Source organism: Crassostrea angulata, chromosome 5 (genome assembly GCF_025612915.1).
Source record: "Crassostrea angulata isolate pt1a10 chromosome 5, ASM2561291v2, whole genome shotgun sequence".
Taxonomy (NCBI): domain Eukaryota; kingdom Metazoa; phylum Mollusca; class Bivalvia; order Ostreida; family Ostreidae; genus Magallana; species Magallana angulata.
The window spans coordinates 60,960,613-60,973,981 of record NC_069115.1 but is presented as its reverse complement, the minus strand read 5'-3'; the positions used below and the strand labels follow the sequence as shown (position 1 = coordinate 60,973,981).

At 36.9% G+C, this 13,369-nt stretch overlaps 1 protein-coding gene across 1 annotated transcript; it reads right to left on the bottom strand.

The window, feature by feature from the left end:
* Positions 1–211: 211 nt before the first annotated feature.
* LOC128182967 (neuropeptide CCHamide-1 receptor-like) lies at positions 212–4,000 on the bottom strand. The gene has a single exon (XM_052851747.1). It carries the CDS (start codon positions 3,548–3,550, stop codon positions 2,468–2,470), a length of 1,083 nt encoding a protein of 360 aa, XP_052707707.1. The 5' UTR covers positions 3,551–4,000; the 3' UTR covers positions 212–2,467.
* Positions 4,001–13,369: the final 9,369 nt, after the last annotated feature.

The window sequence follows — 13,369 nt, the reverse complement described above, 5'->3', positions numbered from 1 at the left end:
AAATGAATAAAAAATTAAAATTAAAATATCACGCTCATGTTTTGTGGTTTTTTTTTTGTTTAGCGTTTGCAAAAATTTGATCCTATGGCTTAATTTTACCTTAGAAATATCAAGAAATAATCGCAATTCAACGTAAGATTTTTAATGCAAGATAATTGATTATAATTTCATTTCGATTTATAAATTTAGGTCGCCATTGCAACGTTTTAAACAACACTTAATGTTGTTGTCATGATCACATGATTTATTTGAATATTGCTGTCGGCCAATCGCAACTTCTCGGGCCTTTCCGGAAGAGCTCGGAAAAACGCCTCAAAAATATTAACAATACCAGATGTTAGAATTTTATTCAAAAAGGAATCGCTTCACATTGATTTAAATTCGGTAATGCAAACTTGATCATCTTTTCTGTGATATATTTTAGGGTATTTCATTGAAATTAATGAAGTTTAACTCACATCTCAATAGATCGTAAAACGTGTTGAATTTATATTTAAGTTTTATTTTATAAAAGAGGGGTGGGGTTATCATTGACGCGTATATTATACATTCGAGTTGAATTTTTTTATATATACAAAGTCTATGACCTTCCAGTTTCCAAATACAATTATAAGCATCCAATCTGTTTTCCAAGACCTGCCGGAAAGGCGCGAGAAGTTGCGATTGGCTGTCAGCATCACGTGGTTCTAGACAATCACTCCCTCTTCATCACGAGACTCTATTAAATTATGACAGTCTTAGTCTTTTACACCAAAATCACCATCTTGTGTTTCAATCAGAGTCGTCACAACACTTGCTTTATAAAGCGTCATCGATTACATGGTTGGCCCTTCGAAATTCTTTCAGTTCGTATTTGAACACCACTGTCACCCGATTTTTTCCGAAACTGCTGTTCTGGACTCGGATGCACCAACGTCAGTAAAGTTAACTTTTGTTAAAACCTTAACTAGCTGTTTAATTTTTAGTGGCTACTTACATAACTTAGAGTTAATTTTGGGTTGCTCGAAATTTTGTTAGTGTCTATAAACCAGCTAGGATTTAACAGAGCGAACTTAGTTAAAGCTGAACATTGCTCGTAAATAGACACAGTCCGCCATTACTCTCTGTCAGTATCCCTATCTTTATCCCTACAATCCCAGGTCCCTACACAGTTCAAAGTATTTCGCTGCAAAGGTGTCACCTGTGTGTGGACTTAATTACACCTTGTCTCACCGTGCTACTCGGTCACGATGAAATTATAAAATCTTACACACTTTTTTCAAGCCAGGTGAATACTCACATCATAAACCGGTCAATGCATTATTTACAAACAGAGTATGCACATAAAATAAGAAATAAATGCTTAAAATCTAAAGACCACAAAAGGAATACTACACGTCGGCCAATCGGGTATAACGATATACCTGTGCAACGGTGGCTGTTTACGAGCGGTGTCAGCTTTTGCTCGTCGTTAAAGCCATCTAGACCTGCACGCCCGTTTTCCTACTGCATACCGTTTGACAGAGACAATGGCGACTATAAACGAGAAAGAATCAGCATGTTGACAAAATTTTTGATTTTTTTTTTAGAAAAATGAAGATTTACTGAAGGCGAAACAAAGCAACTTATTAACAAATTCACGTAAGAATGCAAAAAGGGCAGAGGGGACCGAAATGATAAATGCAGTGGGTTTTCAGCGGTGCATGGTTAATAAAGTGAAATTAAAGTCGGACAAACTACAGTTTTAACATCTTGTTACATGTTGTGCAACCCATTTGATTCGCCGTAAATGTTATGGTCACGTTAAGGTGAAATGAACGGCTAGATATATTTAACTGCCGTTAGTGCAACCGAGTCCAGAAATATTTGTCATCCATTGTTACACGTTGGTGTCGTCTTGAATTTGCATTGTTACAAATTTGTGGCGTCCTGGCTTTGCATTGTTACACATTGGTGGCGTCTTGACTTTGCATTGTTACACATTGGTGGCGTCCTGGCTTTGCATTGTCACACTGGTCATGTCAGAGCTTTGCAATGTTACACTCTGGTGGCGTCATAATTTGCACTGCAATGCATTTATGGCATCCTGGTTTTACAGTATTACACATTTGTGGCGTCCTGGCTTTGCAATGTTGCACATTGGTGGCGTCCTGGCTTTGCAATGTTACACATTTGTGACGTCCTGGCTTTTCATTGTTATATAGTGGTGGCGTTCTTGCTTTGCATTATTACACATTCGTAGCGTCCTGGCTTTGCAATGTTACACATTTGTGGCGTCCTGGCTTTGCATTGTTATATAGTGGTGGCGTGTTGGCTTTGCATTGTTACACATCCGTAGCGTCCTGGCTTTGCAATGTTACACATTGGTGACGTCCTGGCTTTTCATTGTTATACATAAGCGGAGTCCTGACTTTGTACTGTTACACATTGGAGGCGTTCTGGCTTTGCATTGTCATACATTGATGGAGTCTTGCATGGCTTTGCATTGTTACACATTGGTGGCGTCCTGACATTGGTTGATCTCGGTAAGAACTATAGAGTTATGAGGTATCTCAGTATATTCTTCTAAATCTCTTTGAAACTGAGGCTTTCTGCAACAGAAGCAGACACAGTCCCGAAAAGTCGAATCGAAACAGAAGAATACCACTGGATTAAGAGCACTGTTACAGTACATAAGACAAATGCCGACTAGCTTAATGATGTGCCACGTGGTGTCGTAGGGTGAAGAGTCAAAGTGATACCACAGGACGTAAACATGTCGCGGGAGCCACGTCAGAACAAACAATAAAACAAGACCAAGAACAAGAGCCGCCATGCGCTTCCTTTTAGAGTTTCTCAGAACTTCCTCCTCAGAAGCACTGTGATTTTCTTCATAGAGACATGAATGAAATTGTGATTTTCGTGACATAAGATTTCGCCCAATCATACAGTAGCATGCTGTTATGATAAACAAAGGCACAGCAAAGTGACAGGTGAATTTGATGGCTACCATCGTCTTGGCGTAAGTTTCGCCCCAGTTTACTCGATACGGAACGCAGTAACGGAAGTCCCCGAAGGCTAGCGTCTCCGCCGACACGAGGTCAGGAATGGCCAACATTATCGCCAAAAGCCACAGAATAAATGACGTCACAGACGCTGACGTCAGATTCAAAGATGGCGGATGAAGCGTCAGCAAACGATATCGTTCAACGCTAAGCGCTGTAATCATGAACACAGTTATGGATGTACTTAGCGTGTAGGTGAACTCGCTGAATTTACAAACTAGTTCTCCAAACGGCCAGGTTGTCATGATGTAGATAGAGGATAGAAACGGCATAGCAACAATCAGGGTCAAGAGGTCACCGACCGCCAGATTAGTGGAGTAGATATTATGGGGTGACGTCAGTCGATTGCAACATATAACGTAACTAAGAAGAGCAACGTTTCCTAAAATTCCGACAAAGAATATAACGGATATGATGACAATGATTGCAATTGGTTCTGGCCCACTGAAGAACAGTTCCGTTTGCTGGAATCCATACGTTGCATTCTCCCGAGTATAGTTTTGCACGCTGGGTGTTGTTGCATTCATTTTGTTATTCAGATTAAACAAAACGAAAACACTCAATCTAATTTTCTGACTTGTTTTCCAATATCATTCAATCCCTTCTGATCAGCTTTGTTTCTCATCCAATAATCAAGACTGTTTGTACCATAATCCTTCAGCAGGTTCTACACGGACACAGGACACGTGCGGGTCAATAGGTGTAACAGCCCGTCTCTAGAATTCAAACACAAACGTCCCCTGTGAGCAGTCACCCTTCCTAGAACGAACAAAGAAATAAAAGAACTTTCCTGCACGATTTTTCCGTATTATTTTTACTTGAGGGGCTCTGAATTGTGAGGTACGCTATATAACGTCTACATGAACGTGACGTGAGGGTTGTTGGATACCTATGTTTTTTTATCATTGGAACTTCAAACATTTCACAGATGCTGATGCAAGTCGGGTTCATGTCAAAGCTTTGGTGCCGAGAGGCGATTGTTGTAAATATTCATCATGATAACTAATCATTGCCGATACACAGACCTAGCGGCCCATATCAAAGCCAATCTCTCATGTTCTCAACTTATATACATTCATCAAACCCTTATCTCGGTCCTGGAGAAACTAATGCGTCTTTTAGACAGACCCCCCTTTCACGTGCTAAAATCTGTAATCCATCCAGCTTTTTCTTTTCATTAAATCTGGTTTATAAACGAGGATATCACAAACAGCGTTACACCCATCAGGAGCGATGTCTTGTATCTTTTTTAAAAGTTTTCCTACCGGGTCGAGTTTTCTGTTTCACTTTTAATGGGAAATATTTTTGTAAAAGCACTTGCCAGCAATGCCGAGGATTAACTTTAAAATAGAGCTTTTAAGATAGGAAAATTTGCAAAGATTGATTCCTACGGCGCCCGGTGGTAAGGGAATACAACGGGAATACAACGTCATTTCTTATCGTTGTTAAAATGGATTCATCGCCTCGATATATTTTACGTATTTATTCGCAGTTGATTGTCAATAAGGAAAGGTTAGATTATTGTGTAAAATATTTGTTTTGTGTTTGCCTTGGTCTCCTCCGCGCCCTCTCTATCATACAGGGAACAACAACCAAATTTATCCGTGAACGGGAATTCATAGACCATGAATTTTATTTCATTTTTTCATGTTTTTTTATTGAAGGGGGAGGGGGGGGGGGTTCCATCGATCCAATGACGTCATTTACTAGATGACACAAAGAGGCCGTTTTTATTTGTTTCTGCATGACGTATTCTTTTTATTCATTTTTCATAATTTCCTGTCAATATATTGCCAACAGTTAAATTTTGAGATTGGGTTTTTCCGCGCACAAGCGGGACCGACGGGGCAGATCAATTAACAGGAAATGATTCCCGATGATTTATGACACTTTCTCTTGCATCTATCTCATGTAAATTGTCCTGATCAACGCTATGGCAACGTATACACAATACCAAAAGTCAGCGAACTAGAAGTGGAATTTCAAATGAGTTGTAGAAAAATAACATTAACCTAAATATTTCATGATAATAAAATTGACTTTATAATATGACTTAGTTGACATGCAAAAACTCGTCTTGTAAGCACTACTTGGGGAGTTGTCACAGAACGTACCCTATAGAATACCCTCCCGTCGGGATCAAACGCACCCGGCAAAGGATGCATTTTAACGAAATTTAATTATTGATAATCAGAAAGTCGTCCCGCTCAATTCTGTGGATATCTTTAGTAAGCAAGTAATTACAAATGAATATTTCATAAAAGAATTTGTTGATTTATTTGTTTTCAATTTCATCCGTTCGTTTATGTCCTTCCTATTTATTTCAATACGAAATAATAGTGAACGTTCTCGCGAGAATTGCTATTATTTGCAAATGAATAATTAATGCACGGAAAAATTAAAGTTGATTGAACATAGGACGCGCAGAGTGCACGTGATTTATAGGGGCCAGGCATGCAAGCATTATTTTTGAAGTATAGTCAAGCCAGTTGAAACAATTCTCTAATATAAAATTACATAGAAAAGCAAACCTACATTGTACATCGGTCCACAAAATTTAAAAGAATTATTACTATTTCATTAAAAGAGCAAATTTACTGAGCATTTTGTGATGTTTTTGCTTAAAAATGTAAATATGTGTAATGGTAGCACTGATTAAATTTATTAGAAGTTTGAAAATAATTGAGCGCTAATTTTGAACGTTGTACCATCTCTTGGTCCTCTGATGGCCTACTCTCGCATCTTGCACGAAAGGAGTCAATTTAACAAGGTGCTTCACTATAGCATATCATGATGATAAGCAACTGATCTCTCGATCTCTCTCTCTCTCTCTCTCTCTCTCTCTCTCTCTCTCTCTCTCTCTCTCTCTTGTACGCAATACTTGCTCAAAAATGTATAAGAGATTGAACTCAACATATAGACTCCATAAAGTGCAGCAATTGCATGTTTATCATTTTATATCATAGTTCCTAGATTTTAACAGCACATACAAATTCAGACATATGCCAATTCCTTATTCTTCTAGCTGCAACAAACATTAAAGACATATGCCGATAAATTTACACGGTAGGTTTCAAAAGAAGGAACACTTCATTTTATGATAATGAACTTAATAAATCCAAATATAACTCCGAAATAAACAGACGGATTGACATTCAGAAACAATAAATGGTTTATATATATTGAATACTCTTTTTTAGCATCACACCCTTTAGTATAAATAACCCATAAATCAATTCACACGAGTACCCCCCTCTCTCTCTCTCTCTCTCTCTCTCTCTCTCTCTCTCTCTCTCTCTCTCTCTCTCTCATATTAAAAATTCACAAATACAAAATTAGCATTTCTGCGCTGTTCGTTTGGACTTAAATTTTATGCTGTTTTTTTTCAGCAGTGACAATGGGTAATGCGAGATATTATCAAAATTGGAACATTTCCCAATAGTTTTACCATATCTCTTACTCTCATAAATATTCTATTAAAATAAACTTTCCATTTTTTTTTCATTATTTTCTTTTTCGCCTCGGGTGATTTCTTAATGAGGATCGATGCTCAAGAGACCACGCTATTTCTCATTTCACTCATTTTACCCAATCCCAGACCGAAGAGTTCCACCCGGGGAGATAACTCGACATTGCATGCTCCGATGATTGGATGAAGATATTCAGATTTTATCCGCACGATAATAGCTCGTTTCACAGTGTTATCTTAAGTTGATAAACCTCACACGGTTTGTCATGAATAATTTAAGACTAAAAAACATTTTTATCGGCGTGTATGAGTGTGGATTAGATAATTGGAAATTATTAAACAATAATGAATAATAATAAACAACACCAACCGATCATCTGAGGGCAATAGCACTTTCTGCTTGAACTAACTGAGGCAATAAGAGCAAACATTCATAATTCTGAATTTTGTTACTTTTTTAGATGGGAAAGAAAAAGTGTTTTTTTTCTCGTGGATGTTTATCTTGAAATAAGATTGAAATAGGGTTGTCTAATCCTGACGTACTTATAATAAACCGGCAAAAACCATAGATCAACGGAGCTTATATTGAAAAAATACACCGCGCAATTGATTCTGGGGTGATAAATTGGAAACAAATATTGAGACTGTTTAATAATTCGGAAAATTGGCGATTTGTCATTGTCGCTTGCCGCTGGTGTCGGGCACTCTCACCTTCCGAATCTGTCAAATCGTTTGTCAATGAATCAATGAAAAACAGGAGGTTATCAGATAAAGGGACCGAAGTGTACACAGGACCCAATAATTTCTGATAGGTTTGACAATCCGTTATATTAATATGACGTGATATTCCGATAATGTCCGAGCGACCGCTATTGATCCTTTTTGGAATTCGCTTCTGACGTCTTGATGAATTTCGTATTGCGTTGATCACCGCCGCAGGGGGGAGCCGCAATCGCCGGCTTTTGATTAGCTGATCGGAGAGTGACATTGTACTGGCGATGTCAGTGCTTGATGTCGTATCTAGAGGTCCACGACCGACCCAAGGGCCGCTTATGTTTACCTCCACAAAGATACAGCCAAGTAAATCGACACCAACAACTTGCCAAATGGCTGCTATTTCCGGCAGTGAACTGGTCCCTTGCTCATTTGATTGTTTACTTTCTGTAGATTCCCCCTACACTTTTAGTTAAGTACACATAGCTCTATCATATCTAGTGGTAGACTACGGATGAGGAGGGGTCGGAATTTGATATTGTGTCGATATGTTAACACTTCACAAACTCTACACCGATTCAGTATCACGCTCGATAGCACTCTAACAAGTTAGCGTGAGAGAAAAATATTCGACGATTGACAAACTCAGGAAGCGTTTTGATGAGAATAGAAGAGAATTAACGCCCGAAAACAAAATATCGAACGCCGTATAAAGATAAAATATAAATCACGAAAGTATGTAACAATCAGGTGCTTTTACAAATGAATCTTACTTAAAACATTACTCGATATAATATTTTTGTTTACAATAGGTGATATATGAGATGAACGTGCTTTCGTTTAATGTTTGGGTTGTAAGATACTTATGGGTTTTTCCCTAAATTTTCCTTATTTGTATTTCATAGCTAACACAATGAGAAAAAATCATAACACTTTAATTTTTATGTTTCAAATCAGATATGACTGAGAAATAAATCTAACGATGTCTGACCAAAAAAAGCTGCATCATGATGATTAAAGCCTCCCAGTAAATAAAGCCTCGCAGTGATTCGGTGGGATTTATTTTCTTCGATCTGTAAATCTGACTGACTCTGATTTGTTAAAACAATGGCGTAGTCTGCGAGTGTTATTGGATTATAATGACGAGGACTGGCAGATTTCATGCTTGAAGATCGCTTATATCCTCACTCATTATACGTCTGTTTTATTGGAATGTTGTCTATTTATCCCATAAAACATGCCGTGACAGCAATTTCCGGAATCATCCGAATTCCGGAATTTAGTCCGGAATGTAGTCCTTGGATAGAAGTATATCAGGGACGGTCACCTGATTAATCTCTGACAGTTTATTACGACCAGTGAAAACACGTGTTTATGGAACAAAACAAGAATTGTATAACGTCACCCAAACACTAAAATGCACTTGTAATTAACCAGTGCTATTTAGAACTGTGTCTCAAAACAAGAATCGTACGATAACGTCTCCAAGAACAGAATTTTATCACCTTTAATCAGATAAAATTAGAAGAAAATAAAAAAAAAACCCAGCTAAATGAATGCCTTAACCTAGTTCAAAGAGAAAATTTCGCCAATTCATATTTATACCGTGCTCCATTCTATAACGAGGCCGAATTTTACAATGTAGTTGATGTTTTGGTTGCTCATATTTCGTGTTCTTTGAGGAAACGTATTAACTTCCATCTCCTGCCGAAGTAGTTGTGATCGGTACAATCGTTCAAATAAAAAATGAGTAACCACTTTAGCTGAACCGTTTGAATGTAAGGATTACGGTTTCTTTATCTATAAAAATACTTGCAGTCCACACTTCATTTCATATCTACACATAATAAAAACACCCTTCAATTGCATTGCAGCGCACCGAGCAGGCTGACGCCAGGTTTATTTTTCAAACACATAAATAAGCCATTGGACAAGGCATTAACATTGAATAACAAAAAAAATTACAATATGTGCATCAATAATACTATGGTATAACATGATTTAAGCCTCCTCCGCCGCCCAGGAAAAACCATAGATAAAAAACAATCAGTTGTTTTGAAAATACTATGGAAACCTGTGTATCCGCGGCCAAATGCGGAGTCAGCAAACATGCGAGTGGCGGAACCTCACTCTTTGAATAATTTATAGAAATAGGAAATATGAAATACACCTATATATATATATATATATATATATATATATATATATATATATATATATATATATATATATATATATATATATATATATATATATATATATATATATATATATATATATATTTATATATATATATATAAAAACAAAAAACACGACTTGCTCGGGACGGCGTGCGCTAGAAAGTGAACCTTACTGACAACCCATGAATTAATTCGAACACGTACACTCAATACTGAAATTTCATTGGCTAAATACTCCATAACAAGGTAAACTTAGTAACCCCACACTTTCGTAATTGTTTACATGTCGTCAGGACAATTATTTTTCGCTATACTTCGTAACGCGAAAAAATTCTATTAATTCTAAAGTAAACTACTGAATTAATTCTAAAGTAAACTACTTGAATTAATTCTAGAGTAAACTATACAGGAGAATTAAGGGTCCTAGATGCGGGGTAAATCTTGAGTTTTATTGGTTTTTAAAAAGAAAGTATGTTTCTTTAAAAATAAATTAGAAACTTAATGGTTTATTTTGAATGAGGACGGTGTTTAATGTACTATAATGTTAAATGAAACTTATTGTTTAGGCCTATAACTTGGGATATATGGAAACATGCAGCAAAGAATTCAGTAATGTGATGTACAGACTTATTCATATTTAGTTGTTTCCTAAGTTCGTCTAAATGCTTTGTGTAAATAGAAATAAATGATATATTATATCTTTCCGAAAACAGTTAAAACGATGCTATAATAAGTTTAATAATAAAATTTCATGTTAATTTTGTACACAATGTGTAAAGCTTTCGAATCTTCCACAATTTGCCTTCACATCGTATGAGTTGTGTACTTATGAGCAATAAGGCTTCTTTCGTCCATAAGGAAATACAACCACACTAGAGAAGTTAATTACAGATGATATTGAATGCACAGGATGTGTTCATTTCGTGCCAAACTAAATGTCACTGAGAGAGTTAATTTCATTACGAGGTTATTACAAGAATTTACTTGTTTCAGTTTTAAGAGTTAATTATCTCTGTTTGATTTATTGCCCTCTAAAACTGTCAATCAGCACGCGAGTTTAACCAGACTTAATGAATAACAAATGATCAGCGATGGTCAAAAAACTACCATCCCAGAACCAACCCCCCCCCACTCCCTCTGAAAACAACAAGAGGCCCAGGGGCCACATCGCTCACCTGAGCAACAATTGCCTTAATTCTGATCAAATTAGCACTACAGTATCAAAATATCTTGACAACTAAGCACAATAGATCTTGCTAAAAAAAAAAAATGAAAATCTGCCAATTTTTATCCACCTCTTTTTTTTGGTAAATACCAAGCCCTTTTTGTTGTTATACCTGTAAGAAGATTTTTCTCTATTCCTATATACCCCACCCCCCATTTCGTGGTCCCACTTAATTTGAGCTTTTCTGGCCTAATAGTTTTTGAGAAGAAGATTTTTAAAGATTTTTTCTATATATTCCTATGTAAAACTTGATCCCCCATTGTGGCCCCTCCCTACGTCCGGGGACCATGATTTGAATAAACTTGAATCTACACTACCTGAGGATGCTTCCATTTTAATTTGAGCTTTTCTGGCCAGATAGTTTTTGAGAAGAAGATTTTTAAAGATTTTCTCTATATATTCCGATGGAAAACTTGATCCCCCTCTTGTGGCCCCTCCTTACCTCCAGGGACCATGATTTGAACAAACTTGAATCTACACTTCCTGAGGATGCCTCCACACAAGTTTAAGCTTGTCAGGCCTAATAGTTTTTGAGAAGAAGATTTTTGAAAAATACCAACAAATTTTCAATAATTCTCAATTATCTCCCCTTTAAAGAGGGCGTGGCCCTTCATTTGAACAAACTTGAATCCCCTTCACCTAGTGGTGCTTTGTGCCAAATTTGGTTGAAATCTGCCCAAAACAAACCAAACAAACAAGCAAACAAAGAAAATTACAAAAAATAACAAAGAACAACAACAACAAAACCACTTTCTGAGACATGTCCACCCGATGGAAGGGGGGGGGGGTTGTCTCAGAACACGATGACTGAATCGGGCACCTTGCCATGGAACAATGCTATTTTTGGTGTTTTAGGGAATGTCGGACTGGAATTTTGCCGAAGACTTTAGGACTTCCAAACACGTCATGGTGAGACAGTAAATTCATCGGCGATGAAACCATCACCACAAATGAAAATTAATCAACAGTTCCCGCCAGATGCCGGCCTATAACAATGTTTGTATCATTTTGACATCGTTTCGCAATCAATTATTCATGAGCTGTTGCAGGACTGGGGTTTTCGCCATTTACATTGATTGGTGTGCTAATGTTGGTTATTAATTGCAATGACCCGCCATAATCAAGTCTTCTAAACGAATCCATAAAGGTGAACCGATTGGTCTGAACATTTTAAGGTCAAGAGGTCATGTTTAGATTTGGTTAATGTACATTACTTTACAATCTGTGACGTAACATTTGCCTCCCCCACAAAGACTCCAAAGAAGTCGAATCTATGCATATTAATGTTCGATATTTGGTCCGTCATACATGTATAGGTTTCTCATGCAATTCGAGACCTTACAATTCTTCACTGCAAAAGCGTATGGAATTGGATTTAGCGGGATAACTCTCTTTGTGCACCAAACTCGGCTTCAAAGAACTTCTCCTTCAGAATTAAAATGAGTCCTATGAAAAAATCCAGAAATTGCTTACATTTTTTCCTATTCAATGATAATCTGCATAAAAAATAATCCTTGGTTCTATTTTACAACTTGCTTTTTAAGAGAACTGAGTGAATAACATTAATCACCATGATACAATGATATCCATTTAAGAATTGAATTGAATTTTTAGCTATGTGATACAATATTATATGACTTTCGGCAGTTTACGAAGCATAAACTGCAAAATGATTTCTAAAAAGGCTTAAGTTGTCCGTGGTAAAGTTATTTTTTCACATAAAACAGGTAAACATTCAATTCTAATTATATTCCAGTAGGTTAAGAAAAGGAGACGATTTGTTCTAAATATGTCGCGCAATTATATAAAATTGACAAAGAATTCACTCGGATCAATGGGGTGATTATGCGCCATACTTTTTTTTTGAATTGCGATGTTATTCTTGGTATCTGGCGATGATAACATTAAAATTGTCAATGTGATCGACTTTATGATCTTTGAAATAATATCGCAGATATTAAAAGTTAAAAGCACTGCACATAAAATACCATTTGTATACTGTACCTTATATATAGTTAACAACCTAGTACATCAAAACATCTGTTATTAAGTACAAGGATCACGATTCTAAGAACAACGACAATATCTCTGTCTGCTAATGTGACAAACTTTGGATACTTACTGCAACAGTTTTAATTGGAGCATTTTGTCAGTTTTTATTTGCATGAAATACAATGTTCCTGCCATATTAATTGTATTCGTTTTGACCTAATTATTGACTATATAACAATCTGTTTAAGACAATATCTAAATTTGATACTGTGATTTTGTATATAACAAGTAATTAGCATTAAAACAGGAATATGGATTAAGCAAAACATTAGATAAAAATTCCATTCAAAAAAATTAACGAAGTTCTCTCTCTGTTGCTGTTGCCCGTGGGCACCCTGAGTGCGCATGTTCTACTACTTCCGGCTCCGCGTTCACTGACAGAAAAATGCTCCTATGTCCCTGTAACCTTGACGATTACGGGGGCATTATCCAGCGTCTGTCAGAGATTTGGCCCAAAATGATAGGAAGCCGGATGTTCAAATTGTCCTTGCTTAGGCCTCTATGGAATGTCCCCCCGGGGGCACCTGTTCGGATCGATCCGCTTTGCATGCACTGATCTTCGTTCCAAGACATTAATTGTCGGACGCACCCGGCTTGAAGTGTTTGGATGTCACGACTGGTTAGCAATTCAAAAACCTCTTCAAAGAAATACCATGCAATAAAGATAACACATTCCGTAGCACCACTTTTTATAACGGGCTAATCT